The sequence below is a fragment of the Protopterus annectens genome, chromosome 4.part1 (assembly GCF_019279795.1).
Source record: "Protopterus annectens isolate FY-2018-M chromosome 4.part1, PAN1.0, whole genome shotgun sequence".
Classification (NCBI taxonomy): Eukaryota; Metazoa; Chordata; order Ceratodontiformes; family Protopteridae; genus Protopterus; species Protopterus annectens.
Window position 1 is genome coordinate 966,667,584 of NC_056734.1, and position 25,073 is coordinate 966,692,656.

The 25,073-nt window shown below is 37.2% G+C and overlaps 1 protein-coding gene across 2 annotated transcripts in view; it reads left to right on the plus strand.

The window, feature by feature from the left end:
* ECEL1 (endothelin converting enzyme like 1) overlaps positions 1–25,073 on the plus strand; it is a 2,857,191-nt gene that overhangs the window by 1,583,054 nt on the left and 1,249,064 nt on the right. For both annotated transcript variants that reach the window (XM_044070676.1, XM_044070677.1), the window contains one exon: positions 7,329–7,551. In XM_044070676.1, coding sequence (XP_043926611.1) covers positions 7,329–7,551 — 223 coding nt within the window. The remainder of the gene's footprint in view (positions 1–7,328; positions 7,552–25,073) is intronic.

Sequence of the window (25,073 nt, forward strand, 5' to 3'; positions counted from 1 at the left end):
ACACTGGGTAGTGAGGGAAAGGAACGGGAGAAATCGAATACTATCATGGAATTATCGAACAGAGAAAGAAGAAATAGATCAACAAAAATACCAAGAAAAATAGATTTGATAAAATCAATGTGCAGTATTAAAATATCAGCACAGGTGGAAAGACTTAGAAGATGCAAAAATAAATATAAAAGCAAAGTACAAAATAAGCAATTTATTGATGATCCAAAAAAGTTTTATAACGAACTGGGAAATAAGGCAAAAGGAATTGAAAGACTGCCAAAAAAAAGAAATAGATACATTTTGGAGAAGTATCTATGAAGATCCTGTGGAACATAACAAATATGCTAAATGGATAGAAGAAGTGAAAGAAAGAATAAGAGGTTTAAACGTGCAGGATATGAAATGGGATGAAGTAACAGCCAGAGAGATTGAAACAAAGTTAAGAAAAGCCTCTAACTGGAAAACCCCAGGCCCAGATGCAGTACCTAATTTTTGGCTGAAAATATTAACATCTTTGCACAAAGATTTAGTCATGAGTAAGAACTACTTATATGCACACCCCGAGTAGACAACAACCTGGTTAACAACAGGAAAAACAATGCTCCTACTTAAAAGTGACCCTGCAAGTTACCCTAAAAATTGTAGACTAGTAACTTGCCCTCCGATGACTTATAAACTATACATGGGAATTGATGCTGACAGCGTTTATAGTCATTTCGAAGAAAACTCAATTATGGCAGTAGACAAAAAGGGCAATAAAAGAAAGTCGTATGGAAAAAAGGGATCATTTGTTGTTAAATAAAGTCATAATGGAGAACTGTAAAAAGGGGAAGAATCTAAGTATGGCATGGATTGAATACAAAAAAAGCATTTGATAGTATCCCACATTCATGGATAATAGAGTGATTGACTACATTACAGTGACCATGAAACAGTGGCAGACCACTTTGCAATTAAGCCACGATAAAGGACAAATTATTATCCCAGTGATATAATTCAATGGGGGATATTCCATGGTGACTCTCTGTCACTGCTGCTACTCTGCCTTGCCCTTAACCCTTTAAGCTGTCTACTTAGCTTAGGCTATGGCTATAATTTGGCTCCTAGAAAACAACAAAGTGTAAAGACTTCTCATCTTCTATTTGTCGATGATTTAAAACTGTATAGCTCATCGGTTGAAGAACTGAAAGCAAAACTGCAAGTTGTCAAAACTTTCTCCATTCTCCCTATCTACCACTCCCACCCCCACCCCCTGATTATCTTCATTAGTCAGCCCCCTCCTAGGGTGCCATCTTTAATCAAACTCTTTACTACCTGACATTCATTTCATCCTGTAGCTGTTGTACCTTCCCTACCCCTCTTTTCATTGTGCCTGCACAATAAGTAAGTTACTTTGCATTACTGTCCTCTCTTTGCTGTTAGCTGCTGATTTATTTGGTTATTACTGGTAACTACTGAGGTATTTGATGGTGCTAAGATGTAACTGCTGTTCAGAACTCCTATATGTTTTCAGAGCTAGCTAATGTTCTAATTTACACTTGACCATGGTATTCACTACCCAAATTGTCAAACAGACACCCACGACTTCACACATAACACCGAACACTTTACCTTCTCCTGCACACCGAATATACCACCCTCTATAAAATACCACCCCTGTACTGCCACAAAACATAATCCTAAAGACAAAGACTATATAAAATTTATAAACAAATTCCTAAAGCTCAAAATATCCTGTCACTATAACCTTATAACACATGGAGACATTCATCCCAAACCTGGCCCACCCACACCCAATAACCTCCACTCCCCTACCACAACCACCACAGTCAAGCTACCCATGAATACTCCTACTAGTTCCCTCCTAGTATTTCACCTAAATATCAGAAGTATTAACAATAAGATTCCCAACCTACATGCCCTCCTAGCAACCAACTCCCCAGACATTATATGTCTTATGGAAATATGGCTAAAACCCAGTCCTACTGACAATGAGATACTACCTCCAGGATACAATATTCAGTGGTTAGACCATGTTACAAGGAAAGGAGGTGGGATAGCAGTCCTTTACAAACATACCGTTAATAGAGACACCATTAAACCTCCCCAATTCAATAATGCGGAACTCCTCATAACCAAGCTACAGATTAACCAAAACAGACACTTGAACATCGTCTGTGCATACATTCCACCAGGCAACAACCTAAATACTCTAGAAAATCTCCTTTACTGGTTATCCACTACCTATCCCCAAGAAACCATAGTTCTTGGTGATTTTAACACTGACTGGCACCCCTGCCCCTGCGACCCCTCCCCCACCCATATAAACTTATCTGGGTTTAAACAGACCGTGACCTCTCCCACTAGGATAAACAAACCAACCAACTGGGAAAGTATTCTAGACTGGATCCTAGTTAATAACCAACCCCAACTGTACACAGCTGGTAGTCTCCCTGATGACCTCAGCGACCATTGTCTAACCTATATCATAAAACATAAGGCAGGAAACCCTCACCAGACCAAATATAAAACAGTTAGAAACAGGAAAAACTTTGACGCTGCTAGCAGTTGACTGGTCAAAACTAAAAAAATCTAACATTAGAGGAGGCCATAGATCACTTTAACACTAAATTCCTAAGTATCCTTGATTCTCATGCTTCAGCACATGCAATAGAAACTAGATCCAATACAGCACCATGGCTCACAAAAGATACCAAAGTGAAAATCAAAACTAGAAACAGAGCATGGGCCAGCTGGAGAACAACCAAAGCCCCACTTGAGCATCTAAAATATCATCAACTCAGGAATAAAATCTATTTTACTAGATAAAAAAAAGCTTCTACCAAAATCTCCTACAAAAACACCAAACAACCCTCAAAAGTTCTGGGCAGGCTTAAATCAACTACTTTGTCCAGGTCATTCCACCACCCCAACCCCGGCTAACTACACCCATAGTTCCCCAGAGACAGTAGCTAGCGCCTTTAATAACTTTTTCACTGAAACAATCCAATCCCTAGCAAATCAACTAACTCCCTCTAACTTAAACCAAATGCCTAATCTACCTAATAATCACCCAGAATTTGACTTCCAACCAATATCCACTAGTTTTATTAAAACACTTCTAAAAAATCTAAAACCTACCACCCTCGCTGCTGACCTCCTCCCTGCAGAGTACCTACAAATAGCTGCAGATGCCATTGCATATCCCATATCTATCCTGATCAACAGAACCTTATCCGAAAATGCTATCCCCTCCCTCTGGAAAATATCTCAAGTCATCCCTCTCCATAAAGGTGGTAGCTCCTCAGACATATCCAACTATAGACCCATTGCCATTCTTTCCCCACTAGCCAAAATAATGGAGAAATGTGTACACAAGCTACTGATGCAATACCTTTCACAGAATAACTTACTATCTGACTCCCAGCATGGTTTCAGGCCATACCACAGCACCACCTCAGTCCTCCTTTCCTTTACTACTGCCATAAACCTAAACAGGAATGACAATAGGCTAACCTCTGCCCTCTTTCTTGTCCTATCAAAAGCCTTTCACGTGGTCAACCATGAACTTCTCATTCTTTCACTAAAATCTATTTCCCTCAACAAGCCTGCTATCCAGTGGTTCCAGGCCTACCTGACTGGTAGACAGCAGGCGGTACTATGGCAGTGCGAACTCTCCAGCCAGTTAACTCACACCTGGTGTCCCTCAAGGGTCCATACTTGGTCCACTACTCTTCTCTATTTTTATCAACAACCTCCACACTGCTGTCCCTAAAGCCACCTGCATTCAATACGCAGATGATTACACTCTGATCTGCTCAGCCACCTCCCCATCCGAACTGCAAATCTTAACCCAAAATACATTTAACACTATCGAGAACTGGCTCACCAACCAACGCCTACTTCTGAACCCCAATAAAACTAAACTTCTATTCTTCTCTCCCATTAGTAGATCCACCACACTTTCATTCTCTGTCACATCTAACAATGGTACCACTATTTCCCCAGATAATCACACTAAACTGCTAGGGGTTGTCATAGACAATAATCTCAAATTTGACCTACAGGTCAACAAAACCATATAGACCATCAATAAGAAGCTTGGATCACTGTATAGAAACAAGACATTTTTAACCCCACTGGCTAGGACTGCAATCGCCCGATCACACCTACCCTCTACTCTCTTATATGCCTCGCCTGTACTCTCAAACCTCAACAAATCTAAACTAGGTAAGCTGTCCCATAGGTACAATCATATTGCCAGATTCGCCACTGGCTCCACCTATAGAACCCACCACTGCCAGAACCTTAAACAACTAGAGTGGCTAGAACTGCCCAGCTTAATTCAATTCAATCAACTCTTAATAGCGCACAAAATTTGTACCACCCTGAGGATACCCCCTCACTTAAAAATATTATTAAGCCATATAGCAATCTAAGATCCCTACAGTCAGCTGATAAACTACTGGTCCAAACCCACAAAGCTAATAACTCTGCTATTGAATCCCTGTTTGCCAACTTCATTGGCAAAACCTGGAATTCGTTGCCAAACTATATAACCCAACAATCCTCCAAAAGTCTCTTCAAAAAAAACCTCAAACAGCATCTCAAAGTGAATTGGCTATGCACATGTACCAACCCTGATTAAGTTATAAACTAAATGCATATTCTGCAATTATCATAACTTGTAACTACATCACCAAGCTCTGCTTCCAGTCTGATGTCTCTTATTTTAATTGTCTGTCCATGACAATTGTGAGTCCCTACTAGGGAACACTACTAAGCCATTGTATATAATCACTTTGTTTTTATAATTGTTTGCTAACTTCTGTGTAATCTATGCAAGTTTGTCTCTGTGGAGCTTTTCTCCCCGGGCCTCCACTGAAAATGGACATATATCCAGTCAGACTATCCCGGTAAATAAATTAAATAAATAAATATAAAAATGTCATTTGGTCTTGATAAATTTGCAAAATCAACCTTTAAAGCAGGAAACTACAACATCAGGAAAACATTAGTTTGGGACAAGAATGTGATATAAAAAAACTTTAGCAAGTGGGAGTGTATAAATACTTGGGAATTAATGAAGGATCAGCAATAAAACATGAACAAATACAAATAAAACATAGTAAGGAATATTTCAGAAGACTTAAATTAATCCTGAAAACAGCACTGAAATCTAGGAACACAATTCAAGCTATAACCCAATTTGCTGTCCCTGTCCTAACTTACAGCTTCGGAGTGATTGACTGAACCCAAAACGTGTTGGATAGACTAGATAGGAAAACAAGAAGGATGATTCATGCTCACCAAATGATTTATAAAAATCAGTGTATACCAAGATTATATATTCCCCATTCTAAAGGAGGGATGGGTCTCCTTGAAATTGATTATATGTATAGATCTGCAGTCATGGGATTTCACACATATCTGCTGACCTCACAAGACCCAAACGTAGTGAAAGTTTTGAAACATGAGGAGAATAAATCTAAGATGACTTCTCTGCTTACTTTAGCAGAAGCATATTGGCATCAAGCAGGACTGGAAATCAAACCAGAAGTAGATAAAAATCAGGCAGCAACTGAATGTGCCAAAAAACAAAAGAAAGACTATAAGGTAAAGGTCCAGATGAAAATGCAATATGGAAAAAACATAAATATAGTTGCAAGTATAGAAAACTTGTGGAAGAACGTCATGTTGATCAGGAACAAATGCAGGAATGGTTAAGGAGAGACGAATTCAAACTAAGAGATGAAAGGTTAATACTGGCAGCCCAAGATAGTGGGCTTACGTACACATTGGTTTACAAAGTCCATTGAACATGTGAGAGAAACAGACAAATGTAAGTTTTGTAAAACCGAATTGGAATCAATTGCGCACTTTGTTGCAGGTTGCGACATACTAATGGCAGAAGGACTGTATATTGAAAGGCATAATAATGTGGCGAGACTGTTGCACTGGGGATTGTGCAAACATTATGGTACTGAAGTGGCTGAAAAACACTGGAAACATGAGCCACAAAGCATCATAGAAAATGATGACGTTTATATCACATGGGACCACCCATTAACAACAGTTCAAAAGATAGATGCTAGAAAACCAGATATAGTGGTTCAAGAAAAGAAGACAAGTGTAGCATTGGTCATTGAAATTGCTGCATCCAGTGACTACAGTGTCTTGCATACAGAGAGACACAAAGTCATCCAATATCAGGATTTGCAGGCAGAAAAGAGAGCAATGTGGAAGAAAGATACCCAGACAGTCCCAGTAGTAGTAGGAGCAATGGGTCTTATAAAAAAGACTACAGTCGTATTTAGATATGTTACCAATCCATGTAACTCCATACTAATCGCAGAAGGAGTCATTACTGGGCACATTGCAGGATCTCTGAAGAGCACATTTAGCTGACATCAAAGATTGAAACAGTACTAATTTCATGGACTTTAATCGTACTTTGACTTAGGAATGGGGTCCATTCCGTCATGGTATTAGAAACCCAAAAGACGTGGAGAAATTTTAAAAGAAATTCTATAGGAATGAGAAGTGTATTAATTGGTTCTCTGACCAAGTAGCTGATGCATGGAATAGACTACAAAAATGCATTAAAGTAAGTACTAGTTTAGATATTTTTAAGAACAGCCTGGACACTTATTATGGGAACACGTGTTTTGTTATATTGGCAAGCTAGAAGGGCATTAATGCCCATGCTTGAAATGTTTGTATGCATATATGTATGTAAAGGAAGGAAATATTAAAGTAGGATATATTAAGGCATACTAGAGAAAATGCAAATCATTAATTCACTGGTTACCCACATAATTCATTTCAAAGATCAAAGAACAGCTGCAGGCAATCTTGTTAGAGAAAAGTATCAACATGGAAATGCATGTACACACACACAAATGTGTAGACACCTGTGGCAATTTGGAGGATCAGTTCATGTCTAGGATGTGGGAAAAGCTGGAGCACCTGTTGAAAATCCACATAGTCACAGAGGGGATAATGAGATTCCACACAGAAAGTATCCCAGCTAGACAAAATTGAGAACAAAGTGCCAGAAGGCAACAGTGTGAATCAGTCCACCACTTTGCCACCTATATATAAATCAGCTTCACTTAAAAAGGAGTTGTTCACTGAAACGGTTACATTTCTCAGGACATTTATCATTATATGTGATGTAATTATGTAAAATGAAAATTATTGTTTCAATAAATATTTCTGAAATATACATGGTGTCACTTTTCTTTTGGAGGCACTGGCATTTGAAACTTATGCTAGCAGGGCTGTTCAAATATAAGAGTCTCTGTGTAATTTGTTCATTTCTTCATGTCTTACAGAATCTTGCACAACTACATGATTTGGCGTATTGTGGCTACTTTGAGTGAACACCTTTCCACACCATTCCGTGATGCCATACATGAGTTTTCAAGGGAAATAGATGGCACAGAAAAGCAGGTAGAACTCAGCCAGACATGTCTGAGCCAGACCAACAAGCACTTTGGTATGGCCCTTGGTGCTTTATTTGTCGAAGAATATTTTTCTTCTTCCAGCAAAATCAAGGTAAATAGAAAGTGAGGCGGCTGTGCAAAAGATGAGTGTGTAACATTTTATAAGTGCTTTTCTTGTGTACTGCTCTCACTAGCCAAAATCCATTGATTCATCAACACTAACTATCCTTCTCTCCTAAGCAGGGGCTATGGACTACTTTTCACTTTCTCCTGATGGTTGTCTAATCCCACACATAACTGTGGGACATCACACCATTGTATCTTGACTAGCCATGTATGCCAGTAGCTTCTGCCAAAAGCAAGTATCAGACTTCTTAATTCCTTGAAGTGAAAACAACTCCTCCTCAGGAGCGTAAACTTCATTTTGGTAGGTCTGTAAGACACTGCCTGGTTTTGCAGACAGGAAGTTTGTAAACTTCCTGAGGAATATGTTTACCTGAAGGTTGTCACCAGTAATGGAATAGATAATATCCACACTCTGCATACTGACACTATTGGAATCGTCTGCATAGGAGTTGTCATGTGAGTTTGCTATCAGATTCACCTAGAAGTTTCTGAAGAGAAACTGCCCATTATATATTTTCCCCTCTTGCATCTTACCTTCTGGAATTTAATGTGATGCCATATCTAACTGATGGTATACCTACCCCAATTTCCTGTTGATTCTACCCTATTGTGCTTCACTGTTTTTGCACAATCCCTACAAAATATCTGTTCTACAGCACTGTAAGTAAGTAGTGCCTACTTAATTCTGTTCTTGACCCATAGTGTACCTCTGCCATGGTAACCTCACCACATCAGTTTGTTTGCCTTCTTTCATGCCTTACTTTTCATGTCTGTATTTGTGCCTTTCTTCTCATGTCTGTCTGCCTCCGTTCGTGCCTTAATTTTCATGTCTGTGGGTTTCCTCTGGGTGCTCCGGTTTCCTCCCACATCCCAAAGACATGTTGTAGGTGGATTGGACACTCTAAATTGGCCCTAGGCATGAGTGTGTGCATGTGTGTCCCTTCTGTGGAAGGTTGGGTGCCGGGCTGTCAACTTGACAGCATAAAAACTCTACTGCCAATCATGAGTGAACAGGTGATCTGCTGTGGTGACCCCTAACTGAGAAAAGCCGAAAGAAGAAGAAGATTTGTCTCCTTTTATTCCTAACTTCACATCTCAGCGTTTGTCTCCTTTTGAAACATACTTCTTATATGTGTCTCCTTTTGAGCCTTGCTTCTCATGTGTGCAATAATCTCCTTTCTTGACTTATATCTCACATCTGTGTTTGTCTTCTTTCATGCCTTACTTCTCATGTCTGTCTCCTTTTCTTACTTTATGTCTTTGTTTCTGCCCTTTCATACTTTACTTCTCATGCCTGTGTTTGTTTCCTATCATGCCTTCCTTTTTGTGCCTATGTCTGCCTCCTTTCATGCCTCACTTCTCATGTCTGTGTCTGTCTCCTTTCAGGCCTCACTTTTTATGTTTGTCTCTCCTTTCATGCCTTACTTCTCATGTCTGTGTTTGTCTCTTTTCACTTCTCATGCCTGCGTCTGTCTCCTTTTGTGTTTCACTTCTCATGTCTGTGTCTGTCTCCTTTCAGGCCTCACTTTTTATGTTTGTATGTCCTTTCATGCTTTACTTCTCATGTCTGTGTTTGTCTCCTTTCATGCTTCACTTCTCATGTCTGTGTCTGTCTCCTTTCACGTCTCATGCCTGCGTCTGTCTCCTTTTGTGTTTCACTTCTCATGTCTGTGTCTGTCTCCTTTCAGGCCTCACTTTTTATGTTTGTCTCTCCTTTCATGCTTCACTTCTCATGTCTGTGTCTGTCTCCTTTCACTTTTCATGCCTGCGTCTGTCTCCTTTTGTGTTTCACTTCTGATATCTGTGTCTGTCTCCTTTCATGTCTTACTTCTTATGTCTGTCTCTCTCTCCTCATATGCCTTCACAAGCAGTGCATCAGTTAGTCATTCTTTCTATACAACAGATGTGAAAATAGGCATAGCTGTAATTTATATTCCCCCAGGCCAGAACACCCACATACTCAAACATTTTTTTATCTTGGATAAATCAGAATATACTGCATGAAACTATAATTCTAGGAGACACCAATATTAATTGGTTAAAATTAAACACCCCCTCCCCAACAAACAGCATAAACCTTTATAGTTTCACTCAACTCATCACTACACCTACTCATGGTCTGTCAACAGACTGCAAATCTACCCTTGATTGGATACTTGTAACCCATCCCCAAAACTATATAAACTCAGGCACCCTACCAAATACACTAACTGACCATACCAGCATATACCTACAGGACTCACCCTCAACCAGTTAAAACGTACTTATATAGAACCCATTAAAACACTCCCCTTAGACGAAGCAGTCGACTATTTCAAAAAACTTTTCTCTCAACTGCCTAGCTCCAATATGTACTAAACAAACTAAAACTAATCATGCCCCCTGGTTAACAAAATCTGTCTTAGAAACAAAGCATGGAAAATATGGCTCAGACAACAAAACAAAATGAACTACATTACAAACAACTCAGCAACAAATCAAAAAAGCTAGTGATACAGGATAAAAGAGATTATTTCTCCACTAAAATGTTTGCCTCTTACAAAAATCCCCCTAAATTTTGGAAATCTGTCTCTTCTTTACTTAACCTAGTCACCATCCAAAATCCAGCCCCTACACTGGAAAAAAACACCGCAACAAATTTCCCAAGAGTTTAACACCCATTTCATCTCCACCATTTAAAAACTACTCAAAGATTGCCCAACTAGCTTAAACTCACACCTTCCTTTACCTACTGAACACACACCCTCCTCTGCAGATTATACTAATACTCACCCTATCAACTCCTTCACTATCCAACCTGTACCCACCTCCTTGCTTGTGAAACTCTTAAAACAACTCAGATCTTGCTCACTGTCTGCAGATATTCATCCCTCAGAATATCTACAACTAGCAGCTACCACAATAGCATACTCAGTTACCATTCTCATAAATCACTCTCTCAGTCTCTGAATCCTTTGTTCCCCTTCTATGGAGAAAATCCATTATTACCCCACTACATAAAGGGGGAAACTCCCACGATCTTTCTAACTACTGCTCTATCTCTATACTCTCACCACTATCAAAAATCTTGGAAAAATCTGTCTACTCATAACTAATTAAATATCTATCCTTTAATGCTCTTCTATCCCTTACCCAGCATTGTTTCCATCCAGGGCATAGCACTATCACTGCCCTACTCTCTTTCACTGACACTGTCAGCAAAGCTTTAGATATAGGGCATCCTACCTCAGTAATCTTACTGGACCTATCTAAGGCTCTCGACACTGTGTCACATACCAAGTTAGTAAATAAACTATCTAGACTAGGCTGCTCCCCAAAATCCATCAGTTGGTTTAACTCTTGCTTACATAACAGGGAACAGTCAGTAAAGTGGCTTAATGTACAATCCAGTTACCTACCCAACAATACAGGGGTACCACAATGATTCATTTTAGGTCCACTATTGTTCAATAGTTTCACCAATGACCTGCACAAAGCCCACCTAATCCAGAATCTCTTCCAATATGCTGATGATTCGACATTGATATCCACCTCCAACAACTTCTCAGATCTCCTTACAGTCACACAGCAAGCTTTTACCTCTGTTGAATCTTGGCTTATTAACGCGCAATTTATGCTAAACCCCCCAAAAACTAAAATTTTACTCTTCTGTACAAAATCACCTGAAAATGACTACAAAATCCTAGCCAAAGATGGCACAAAAATAGAATTGGTGCAGACAGCCAAACTATTAGGAATAACAATAGATAACAAACTCACCTACGTACCTCACATCCTAAATGCAATAAAGAAAACCCACTTCAAATTAGGAAAACTTTATTGCCACAAATGCTACAGCGATAAATATACCAAAACAAAGCTAGGCAATACCCTACTCATTCCTTCCCTTCTATATGGCAGCGCCATCTTTACCAATCTTCACACAACCCTTAGTAATAAATTACAATCCTGCTACAGCAAAATAACCAAATTTGCCTCCAAAAAACCAAATCGTTCTCGTCACTGCCAGGCAATCACTGACCTAAAATGGCTAGAATTCTCCCACCAGCTGCACTTTACCCAACTAACCTTGGCCCACAAACTAATCTATAAACCTAATTAATGCATTACCCTCAGTTCAATCCTACAAACTTACACCCCTACAAGAACACTAAGATCGTCCAGTAAACTCGTGCTTTCTGTAACAAAACCCAAAAAAGAGCTGGAGAATGTCTCTTCTCCCATTCCATTGCCAGACTATAGAACAACCTACCATCTGAAATAACTAAAATTGACCACCCAAAATCTTCAAAGTAGCCCTAAAAACACATTTCCTAAAGAATCTATCCTGCACCTGCCTTAGTAGCAAACCCCCTTAAACAGGACATTTCACCAAACACTATAAAACCCTCTCTTCACAAAAACTAATGTACACCTACTATACAGAATCACTATACTATCACCAAACAAACTACTGTACCATACTCCTTGCTTTTCCTATTGATGTAACAGTTTAACCCATGGAATAATTCCCATTGCATACTATTGTAATCCTATTGAGTTGTAAATAGTAATATGTATTACTGCCTCTCATACATGTAGTACTTTTTAATGTTGTTGTTAAAGATTGTCTGTCTCTGTAATGCATTGTAGAGCTTTTCTCTCCGGGCCTCCGCTGAAAATGGGTCCCTGACCCAGTGGACTTTCCCGGTCAGCAAATGCTAATAAATAAATAAATAAACATTGCTTCTGGTTCTTTTTTTTTACCCATATAATGCTTGTTTCTCGATGCGGTTAAATCTTGTTGGGCCTTTACCATGCTCAATTTCTTCCACATATTTTGAAATAGTTTTGGTTTGTACTTTTAGCTATTTCTCAATATTTATATGCAAGCTTACTTCCATACCAATTATGGGCTGTATCTATATGTTTTCTTTATTAAAGAATGTGGCTCAAAGCAGCATGTTCCTAACAGATTTTGGAGGAACTTCAGTTAACAGAGTGAAAGATACACTCTTTGAGCTGTAAACGTTTTCTGTGTTCTTTAATATATTATGTTTGCTTCAATGTAATTGTTTTGTGCTTTCATATTATCAGTTTTATTTTATAAATTTGGTTAATTTGTAGTGACCTGTCAGCAATGGACAGACAGACAAACATGCACACACACACAACTGCACTTTTATATCTCCCATCTGACATACAGACCAGATACAGTGGTACAGCAAATTGCAGCAGCCCCAGTGGTGTCCTTGCTCCACAAGAGGAATTTGTCTTGGCTCCATTTCACAGGCTTTCTTTATTCATGAAGAAATTTAGTAGGTCAGATGTTATGGCTGAGATAGCACAAGCAACTCCAACCCTGCAGCCAAAACATCCTGATTCTTAGTCATTATTTGCCTGATACTCATAAATATTCTGGTAGCAGCACTACCATGTGGTACAACACATTATTTGGGCCTTTTCCATCAAAAAGCCTTCTAGGTGATCCAAGCCACACTATAGAACCTAGACTGTTGTTATCTGCAGAACTGGTTGTGATCTCCTAATAAAATAAATAAAATACTCAAATTAGCTGATCATTCCAGTCATGAGATATTAAGATTCCTAGATTATTTTAATTTCTATATGCCATGAGCATACCCAGCTTTCCAGATTATTCCAACTTTTGTATGCCATGATGGAGTTAAAGTTCATCATATTCTTGAAGTAACTTTATCCCTTGTACTCCAAAATGTCACTTTACTGCAATGACATCATGTCCGGTTCTATACCCCACAGAGCCTTTTTAAGTCTCAAAGCCATTCTAGACTCCATATTGTTGTTTGATTCTGTGTTTGCCAACTCAAAGTAAAATGAGGAATATCCATATTCTTAGATTATTGGAACTAGTGTAAGGTGTAGTAAGCCAACAAAGTTTAACAGACTCCTAAATCACTTTTCTTCTAAATTGGTACTCAGTTGTCATATTTCTGTGCTTTTATTTGCATTATTGTTTGCCTGCTTGATTAAAGTCTTTCGCAGCATTTTCTGAAAATTGCTACTGAGCAAGTTTACTGTCATATCTACATAGATATGAAGTTGTAAATATTACAGTCACAACAGTCATAGCAATGTAAGAAATTGTCACTAGACTTAACGGCTTATAATGTAACCATTTAAATACCCTGCAAATGAAGTGCTCAAGCCAAACCAAGAACTGTAATGAAGCAAATATTTGTTTGTTGCTTTATGATATGTTAGTTAGTGTAGAGGATCACCTGTACGTCAAATAAACAAAGGACATTTTCAAATTTTAAATGGTTTGCAAACTTTTATTTTCTGTAACTTAGCCAGTTCCATTATAACTGTCTGTAGTAGACCCTCATTCATCATCCTTGGAGCAGATGAGACAGCTAGTATGGGTTCCTTTCTAGGCAGCAGAACACATCATAAGGCAACAAATGGCATATATATGGTGAGCAACATGCAGGCCAACAACTTTTGATTCTTTTTGAATGGTTATACTGGATTCAGTAAATGTGCTACTCTTAGTTCTACACTGCTGTTGGCTACAGCTGAAAATGAAATAGCAAAGACATTTTACAGGCCTCTTTAATGTTCTTTTACAATATCTTACACAGGAACAACTTTTAACCTCAACCCAACATGGTTTTTGACCATTCTATAGTATTAATACAGTTCTGCTATATTCATGGAATATGTCAATAAAGCCAGGGATAGTGACAAATTTGTATCTGCATTATTCCTTGATTTATCAAAAGCCTTCAGTACTGTTAGCCATACAAATCTTCTACCAGAAATGTCATCATTAGGCCTTACAGCAAACACCTTAAACTGGTTTCAAAGCTATCGCAAAGATTCCCATCAGTAAAATGGCAGAACACTCTATCCCCTTTCTTCCTGGAAATACAGGTGTCCCACGAGGTGTAATCCTTGGAACTTTATTGTTTAATATACTTCCCAACTGTTTCCATATATATACACACACACATACAACATGCCTCCATTATAAAATATGCCAACGATTTAACACATATCAGTATCGGTTGATCCAATTCACCTATAGCAATTCACTCAGGAATCCTTCACTGCCACAGAAAAATGGTTACAAAACTATCAATTTGTGCTTAATCCCAACAAAACCAAACTGTCCAAAAGTCTCATGAAAAAAACAACTCCAAAATATGTTCCCTCAGTAGTATTGAAATAACCTCTCAGACTAAGCCGATAGGAATGATGATAGGTGACCCACTTAGGTTTGAGTACCACATACAAAATGTAATAAAAAAACACATCAAAAGTTAAGTGCACTCTACAGAGCTAGAAGCTTCTTCACTCCCACATCTAGAGTCACACTAGCAAAAACTTACCTCCTTCCTCCTGTTCTCTATGGTGCCCCCATTTTCACAAATGTCCAGAAATCAAATATTTAAAAACTGGGAAAATGTTCTAATAAAATTTCCAAATTTGTTACCAGTGCTCAATACTGTACCCATCATTGTATTGCACTAAAAACCAAAATGGGTGTCTGTGATACTACATACAATTTTTCAGTGCTGGAGATGGTTCAATTCAGATCGTGAAAGAAAAACAAAGTCTTCATCAAGCTGTAATTTCAGCATTCTGGTATGCTAAAGCTGGCTTACATGTTGAGTAGGAAACAGACTAAAACCCATTGTGAAGTAATTGACATTCAGGGTAGAATTCTGGCATTTAGCCACAAAATGCATGGTGTCATGTTGCAGTGTGTAATTGAATCCATAATTTTGCAAATCACTGTAGTGAAGTGGAATCCCTTAATATTAGCATACAAAGTTCTAATTTGTGCAGTCGAATGAATTATGTCATTATTCAACTATTCAGTTTGAAGTCACTGAAGGTGAACTTGTCAGTCACTAATTCTCACAAAAAATCATTGTGTTTTCTGAGGTTATGAGTTGTAGACTTAATGTATCTAAGTAAGAGGATGTAGGTTTTAATGATTTAAAGTGTCATTTTTTTGGTCTAGTTGAAACTTCAGGTAGTTGAAACATGAGGAATGTAATGAAGTGCGAGACATGTTTGCTTACTGCCACTCAGTTCTGTGCTTTGCACAGCTGAATGAATATTCTGATACACAGACACATAATATTTTTTTTAATTAAATTGTCTTTTCCTGAAATAAAATTTGAGAATTGCATCCATTATTTTGAAATATAATTTCTGTTCCTTAGTGGGATTTTAATTTAATTTTCTTGTGCAGCTATATGTATTAAAAATTAAAACAGATTTTATGCACAGAACACTCAGTAGGGCAAGGTGACAGTATTATAGCAAATGAACATGTGTAGAAATACAGCTTTTTTTTTTCAGTACTCCAACAGTCTAGACTTGGGATCCCACCTCCTACTACGCTATGCATTCTACATTTTGAAATAAGATAGAATGATATTCTGTGCATGTATTCTTTTGGATTTTCAAAAAGTTATGTATATTGATATTTTCATAAAGTTATGTATATTAGCATGTAATATAATATGTATAGTCGTGCCCTTTGTGGGCTACTATTTTTATCTGTAATTGTTTTGAAATGTTTAATACTGCATGTAGTATCTTATGTTACAGTCCACATTTCACTTACCCAGTTAAAAACTGAAAATAAAATAAAGTTAGTTTCACGGTTGATACAGAATTCAGAAATGCAAAGCAGAACATTAAATGGCCGTATAATATTATAATTATGCAGAGGATATGGGAGTTTTGTTTCCAGAAACTATAGTGCTTGAGTATTGGATACCCTGCTATGAAATATGACATAGCATAAAGCAATTGTTTTGTTGATTTTTATTCAGTTAACAGCTAAAGATTATTTTGTGTTGACACATATTTCTGAGGCTGAGTGATACTTTTAATAAGGCAAGAAGCCATGTTTTTAAGATATCTCAACAAAGCTATTAACAACACCAAAAATGGGAACTAAATTAGTAGGGTATGTTAGTAATATTCACCTGCACTGAGCAGATAAATGCTTGATGAACAAAAGAAGCAAAACTCTTTACATTTATTTTATATTGTCATGGTACACTGTCATTTTTGATACATAGTAACCATTTTAATGAAGTGATTTCCTATCACAGTAGAGTGCTCTACATTGTATGATTGAATGAATGCTATAATAAAGTATTCAAAAGCTCAATGTACAGACTCTCATGACAAGATATCATTGACTAGATTACACTGCAGATGTTGACAGTGCATTGGATTTACTTATACTGTCACTTCAGAGTGTGTTTTCTTATGGTGCTGTAGGATACAAATGAAAACAGAGATTGTCCTTTATGATGTATGTACCAAGATGAGTTACCCAGTATAATTAAAAAAATAAATAAAAGGAAATGGATTTATGGTATAACATTGTACACAGATTTATGAAGCCCAAAAGATCAAAATCTTGAATACAAAAAAAAAGAGCTTTTACATGGTAGCCACATACACACCGTTCAACCCTAACAACCTAAATATATCAACTCCAAGACTGCACTAAAGCTTTTTAAAGGGCAAGCTCCCAATCCGCACTATACCATGACCATTCACAAACAGATGCAAGCAAGTGTTCTCAAAAGCTGGCAACCAACAAGGTCCATATTCCGAATGTTCAACCAAGCAAATGAATTCCATGGAAATATACTTGTTATTTCCTTGTTTGTAAGCTCTATATTGCTTGACAACATTTGTGGCATGGAATTCATCTAGCTAGATTTTTCTGTTATTTGTCTACTAAATGCCATAATTCCTACCAAAAAAAAATGTCCAAAACTGTGTCACTCCTGCATGTTGAATACATTCATACATGCACAGTTACAGAGACATGGCTTCAGAGCAATGAAAGTACTCCCTCTATTCCTGGACATAGTGCCTATCTTATCTTTAGACCTGCTGGCAGCTGTGGGCATTTATCACTATTTGTCAAGGATATCATCACTTCACAAAGGATTCCTTAGTACACCACATTTGAACCCGATATGCAAAATCTCCAAACAAATAAGACTAACTACCACGTCACGGGTAGTCATAGAACACCCTTTATGTACCTTTCTGAGCACCATGTCTTTCTACTGGGGGACGTCAACTATCCATCAATAAATTGGTTGACCTACACAGCAAATGGCTCCCATGATGTTATAAATGCTAACTCTCTTTTACAAATAGTTTAACCATCCCACTAGGGGACGAAGTATCCTTGAATTAGTTCTCACAAATATGGCCACTTCTTGCTTATCTCCTTTTGCATCATCCTGCCTTGTTAAATCAGACCACAAACTGGTAACCTTTTCCTTTAAAACTGGTGGTACTTCTCAAAAGCAAACCTTCTTCAGTTACTCGATGAGTTAAATAAAATTTCACTGTCCTCCTGCAATGGATCCCATTGCTAAAGCTGTTGCCTATGCCTCTGACTTCTACTCCCATTTAAATAGTTGTCTAGATAAGGCAGTCCCTAACTGTAGCAAATATAATTACATTTAAAAATAAGCCCCTGTGGTGTAATACCCATATAAATAAATCATATAACAAGATAAAAAACTGCTTAATGCTTTTAAGAGGTCTCATTCTACCTTCCTTAACTCCTTACAGCCTAGTGATGACTCCAGTCATTTCTGTAGTTTCATCCTGCTGACACCTGCAAAGCATCTGTTTTTGCTTTTTCATATTAATTAATTCCAAAACTGATACATACAAGGTAATAGAATATAGCAATAACCCATGCCTGGGTGTGGGTAATGCGGGATTTACCCACGGTTGTAAATCCCGCATTACCCACACCCAGAAGTGGGTTATTGCTATTATACTATGACATTATTTAAGAAAAGAAATAATTACTTTTCTTAAATAATGGCATTGTATAATGCCTCTTTGCTGCCCTTCTGCAGCTGTCTGGTATCCACGGCAGTTCTGATGTACTGCGCATGCCTACGCAGTACATCAGAGCTGTGGCCAAAAGCAACGGAGAAAGCAAGATCTCCATTGCTTTTTACTGTTTCGCTATGTTAAACTATGGCGAGACCCATTTAACATAGCGAGACAGGTTTAAAAAAAAAGCAACGGAGAAAGCAAGATCTCCGTTGCTTTTTACACACTGTGTCGCTATGTTAAAGGAGTTTAACATAGCGAGACAGCTTTAAAAAAAGCAACGGAGATCTCTGTTGCTTTTTTTAAACCTGTGTCGCTATGTTAAACTCTTTTAACATAGCGAGACAGTGTTTTAAAAAAAGACTTATACTAATGGAAAAAGTCCGGGCGACCGGACCTTTTTTCATTAGTATAAGTCGATTTACAACGTGCACGCTGACCAATCAGCGTGCACGTTTTGGAATATTAATGGGGGGGTCATGGTATAATAGTTCATATTAAAGCATACGTGATGCTAAACAGAAAGATAAACACAGTTGTTTTGATATCTGATCTCTGTCTAGTACAGTTAGAGTTATTCACAATTATTTGTATACTGTTTATTTGCATTGTATTGTATTGTAATAATGCTCATATTTATTGAACTATTTAAACAGTGAAGTGACACTGACAGAACAGCTTAGTCTTATTTGAAAACTCAGAGCTGTATGAAGAAATTGTCACTGGCAGTACGTTTTCATTGTAAGGTTTCTGAGACTGTAAACGTTTTATACAACATTACAAAAATTAATATTTACTGTCTTTATTATAGCTTATAAAATCTCTTTTAAGACTTAGATTGGAACCAATACAGCCACTGTATAAATTAGTTTGGTGCTGTATAGTTTGCCATTTAGTTTTCTAGTAATACACAACTGCACTACTCAGTTTGCACTTAGCCAATTGTTACAGCAGGGTTAACTGGAAGAGGAAAATAAACAACTACTTTGATTTACAGCTTGATCTTCCATTTGAGAAAGAATGCATGCTTAAATAAACAAATTTGTTACAGATGCCATTAAGTTATACCACAAGATTCTGTTCTTCATATTAATTAATTATTGAAAACAAAATGTCTGTTTCGGTTACATCAAATAGTTGTTCAAAAAAATATTCAGATTTAAAGAAACCCTTGCAGACTGTAATACACACACACTTAAGGAAACAGACTTTTTGAAAATTTTGGCCAAATAAAATTGATTAGTTGAAAGAAAACAGTAAACTGCTATCAGCAAATAACTACAATGGGGCAGGACTATATTACAGCAAAGATGACAGAGACTTTTATAACCATTTTACATAACTGGTCATATACTATTGCACTTGTTTACTATAGCAATAACCCATGCCCGGGTGTGGATAATGCTGGATTTACCCATGGTTGGTGTGGTTTGGTCATGAGGGCAAAGCCCGAGTGGCCAAACAAAGCCAACCTTGGGTAAATCCAGCATTACCCACACCCAGAAGTGGGTTATTGCCATTATACGATGACATTATTTAAGAAAAAAAATAATTACTTTTCTTAAATATTGGCATTGTATAATGCCTCCTTGCTGCCCTTCCGCGGCTGTCTGGTATTCTGCGGCAGTTCTGATGTACTGCACATGCATATGCCCACGCAGTATATCAGAGCTTTGGGCAAAAGCAACGGAGAAAGCAAGATCTCCGTTGCTTTTTACAAACTGTTTCGCTATGTTAAATGGGTTTAACATAGCGAGACAGCTTTAAAAAAAAGCAACGGAGAATCTCCGTTGCTTTTTTTAAAGCTGTCTCACTATGTTAAACTCATTTAACATAGCTAGACAGTTTTGAAAAAAGCAACATAGAAAGCAAGATCTCCTTTGCTTTTTACAAACTGTCTCGCTATGTTAAACTCATTTAACATAACGAGACAGTGTGAAGCAACGGAGATCTTGCATTCTCCGTTCCTGTAAAAAAAGAGTTATAGTAATGGAAAAAGTCTGGGCGACTGGACCTTTTTCCATTACTATAACTCAGATTTACAACGTGCATGCTGACCAATCAGCATGCACGTTTTTGAATATTAATGGGGGGTCGTTGTGTAACAGTCTTCCTTACATGTAGAGGTGTTTTAGAAAGAAAGCTAATTCAGACATAAATGCATTGAATGAATAGGTTCCACTGTAGTAGCATAAAACCTCAGCACCTCTTAACATAAAACAACCTTAGTCCTGACTAAATAAAACTACTACAAAGTGACTACATGTAGTAGCACATCAGGTAAACTGCATTTTGTACAATTACAAATAAAAGTAAAATAATGGGGAAATTCCACTGCAACACAACCTTCATTTATTATTTTCAGTTCAAGGTCACAGATTCTTTTTTATCACTTAACGGGTCTCTGTTTTTTGAAAACAGCAATGCATCCGTCATTATGCTGTTATCTGCTACTTAAATGGTTTTGTTATTTGGATAAAAGTGCCTCAACACCCTGGCATCTAAAAAGGTCATCACCTCTGACATGCTTATAGTAGCAAATCATTTAAAAACATTTAGAATTTTTTTCTGCAAGTCCTTTGGTAAACATATTGGACAATTACATAAAATTCATACAAGAGAAAGAAAGAGCAGGCTAGTGTCTTAATCATTTCAAACATTTGACAAAACATACACGCTTCTATTTAGTCATATAAGCAGGAGCTTTAACTACTTTTATTTTACTGTCACTGTCAGCTATCAAAACAGACAAGCTCTAAAATATCAGCTTGAGAATTCTTCCCTATAGCTTGTCCCTAGTTATGAGAACTGAAATATAAAAGCTGTTAGTAAGACATAGTAGGTTAAACATGAGGCAACATGTACAAACAAGTCACCTTAATGCATGAACAAAAGATATATACAAGCAAGTTCCCACCACTTAGTTAAAAGCTTTTCCCCTTTAGCAACTCATTGTGGCTATTATTCAAAGGTCCTAATCAAGCTGTCAAACAAAAAATGAAAAGAAAGTTTTCCATCAATGCATTTAGCACTAAACAGTCCTTATCCATTTCTAAAGAAGGCAAAGCACATACAATGACCAACAATCGGTACAATAAATAAATCTGAGAAATAACATAATGTTTGCTGGTTGTAAATTTCAGAAATACCTTGCTACATAACAGGTCAGAAAGCAAAATTGGGAATGTTCTGCAAAATTAAAGATAGTTGTGAGGTAGGCTTGTGCACAATGACAACCATCAGCTCTCAAGCTCCTAGTTTAAGAAATCTGGACAAAGCCAAAAATAATAGGGAGACAGATGGCTGAAAATGGGAATCTAATTTAGGTACTGCTTTTATAAACTTACAGAGTTGCTGGAATAACCTAGTTTGTCTTAGTATGCATTGCATTTTCTGAAGACTATGAAGTGTGAAACTCAAATGTATGTAATTATATAGTGACTTCAAGAACCAAAATATTCGATTATTTTCCAGAAAACTGATAGTTTTAGGAGGAACAGACCAAACATATGAATATAAGGCAAATTCAGGCCATTCCATAAAATTCTGGACATTTAAGAGTTGTGCTGTAATCCCTGTTAGCAGTGCTAACACTAACCTTGTCCACTAAGCGTAATAGCTGATAAAACCCTTTGCTTTATTACTTTCTATTTGTACAACTGAATGCACCCACCTGCAGCAACAAATGTGGTTTGCTTAATACTTTTGTTGCTGTAGTCCATCACACTGAGCCCTGAGTAGTTCACCTAGCCATTAGCAGAACTACGTACTGTAGACAAAGTAAAATGTGAAGGGGAGCTCCTTAGCTTTTACTTCCTGGGGTTCCCCATCCTGTACATATCACAGCCACACATGCCTACTCTAGTCATCAGAGTTTCCTGCTCCTGCTATCCCATGTCCTATGCAATTTGGCACAATTTAAATTTTTTTTGAATAGTGGGCACACTTTTGTTTTTTTAAATGATGCACTCCTGAAATCTGGGCAGGTTTCAAAATCAGTCAGAAACATTTTTCTAATGGTTTTCTGCATGCTTAGAAGTTCTGTCGATGTGAGAGTGCAGCTGTTGCAAGCTGTTTGTTTATTTCATATTTTTAAAATGCTTTAAAAAAAAAAACTTTCAGATGAAGTGTGTTGGGGAGGGGGACTGCAGCCCAGCAGCAAATTTCATGCGCTGCCTTTGTTTAATACTTAGAATAGTAAAAACTGTAAAGTTATTTAGTGTTCCTATGTTATACTGAGGCGTTCAGAGAACTTTTTATCAGAAATGTATGTGAAGGTCCTTTGATTATTTCTCTTCAGTGTTTGCATAGCCCTTTTTGGAGGAAAGGTCTGCTCGTAGTTGTCTAATTTTGTTGATGATTGACCTACACCAGCTCGGTATAAATCTGAAAATGGCTAGATGGGCACCAGGTTCAGGCTTCGGCTCAGTACCTGATAACATAGTAATGCAATAACAGTTCATAATAAACAGCAGTAAATGTTGAAATTACCCACAAGAATAGGTCTACCATATACCGCCCTTCAGTTTTGTAAAATAAGCTGACTACATAGTCAGGTTACCACAGAGAAGAGAAAGTCATTCGAATGTAACCTTTCCTGATTCATTGTAAATGGAGACAGTAGACTTAGCTAGCCAAATATATTCAGATAATAATAAACACATGTAGCTACAGTTTCATGGTGTATGGAACCTGAAAAAACTGTCCGCACACTGTTACATACAGTGAATACAGTTGGAATGACTGTCTGTGTGTGTGTGTGTGTGTGTGTGTGTGTGTGTGTGTGTGTGTGTGTGTGTAAAACCATGGATGCTACTAGTTGAAGGATAGTTTATATTTTTATGTGATGTTCCTAATATCTGTATTGTATTAGAATTTACTAAATTTTGTCGAAACATAATTTATGTTTAATAATGACTTGTTTATCTAAATTAGAGCCCCGGCTATGGGTGCCTCCTTTGTGTCATCTTATGCAAATTTGCTGACAGGGATGTTGGAAATAAAGAGATCTATATTCATCGCTTGTTTAGGACTTATGTGATCACTTATTTTATTGATAATATTCTTTTTATATTCAAGGGAGGCACTGTTGAATTTGAAACCTTTAAAAGTTTTTTTTGTGATTTGAAAAATAAGTTTGTTTTGGATTTTACTTATAAGCTCGATCAACAAATTGATTTTTTAGATGTTATGTTGTATGGCAAGCAAGGCTGTATTGTAGAAACAAAAATTTGTCATAAGCCTGCAAGCAAGTTTTTTTATTTTTTGTAATGGTACTAGCTTTCATCTAGATCATGTTAGAAGGAATTTGCCCTTTGTGGAATATTGTAGACCTAAATGTTTATGTTCTAAATAGATTAATTTTCATAGATTTGCTACTAATATTACTTCTAAGCCTTTGACGAAAGATTACAGGTCTGTCCATGTAGAACAGACTTATTACAAGGTATGTAATAAGGAGAAAATAAGTGAAAGATCTGCCATACTTTATAAATAGAGTAATGCAAGATGAGACAGTATATTACGTTGTGGGGTATGATTTATTTACAGAATGTTTAAAATATATTTTAAAAAAGCATGCTGTACTGTTAGTGGAGATGGGAACTGGAAGAGTATATTTTCTAATATGCTTGTGTTTTTCATATAGGAGAAATCAAAGAATATTTGACAATATAGTACATAGGAATTTTATAATGCCAGAAAATATGGTTATGAGGAATGTGATGACCATGGGTACTTACCCATGTGGAAAATGTATTCATGGTAAACACATTTTAAATATCATAAGTAGTATAAATGGAAAGATTTAATACAATAGGTAGTTTAACTTGTGATTCGGAGATAGTTATGTATGCTTTCAGGCATTCTTTTTATTTGGTATATATTTGGGAGACAAAAGGCAGATTAAAAAGAGACTTTGGGAACACCTTGGGGACATAAGTGATCATGGTGATTATAGTCCTGTTACAGTTTATTTTAGATGTGAACATGATGGTTTGGTTCACATCTTGCAAGGGACTGTTCTTTGTCACCCTGATATGGATGTTTGTGATTTGATTACTATTAAAATAGTTTTAGATAAGAAAAGAGCACAGTTAATAATGGCATTTAGTATTTAAGTCCTAATGGTTTAAAAAGGGACTTTAATTACAAATACTTATTACCAGATTCTTGAACTTATTGTTTTTTTTTTAGTTTGTTTTTAATTTTTTGCATACATTGTTGTATTTTTTGGTATGATGTTATAACCAAGACAATAGTTTAAAGGTTTGAACTGTTGCTATTATTATTATTATTATTATTACTACTATTATTATTATTATTATCATCATCATTATTGGGCGTCCACGGTGGTGCAGTGGTTAGCATTGCTGCCTCACAGCAAGAGGTTCTCCGCTTCGATTCTCGGCTGGGGTGCCTTCTGTGCAGAGTCTGCATGTCCTCCCTGTGGTAGCGTGGGTTTCCTCCCACATCCCAAAGACATGCAGTAGGTGGATTGGACACTCTGACTTGGCCCTAGGTGTGAGTGTGCATGTGCAACTCGACACTGTAAAACTCCACTGCCAATCGTGAGCGGACAGATGATCCACTGTGGCGACCCCTAACCGGGAAAAAGCTGAAAGAAGAAGAAGAATTATC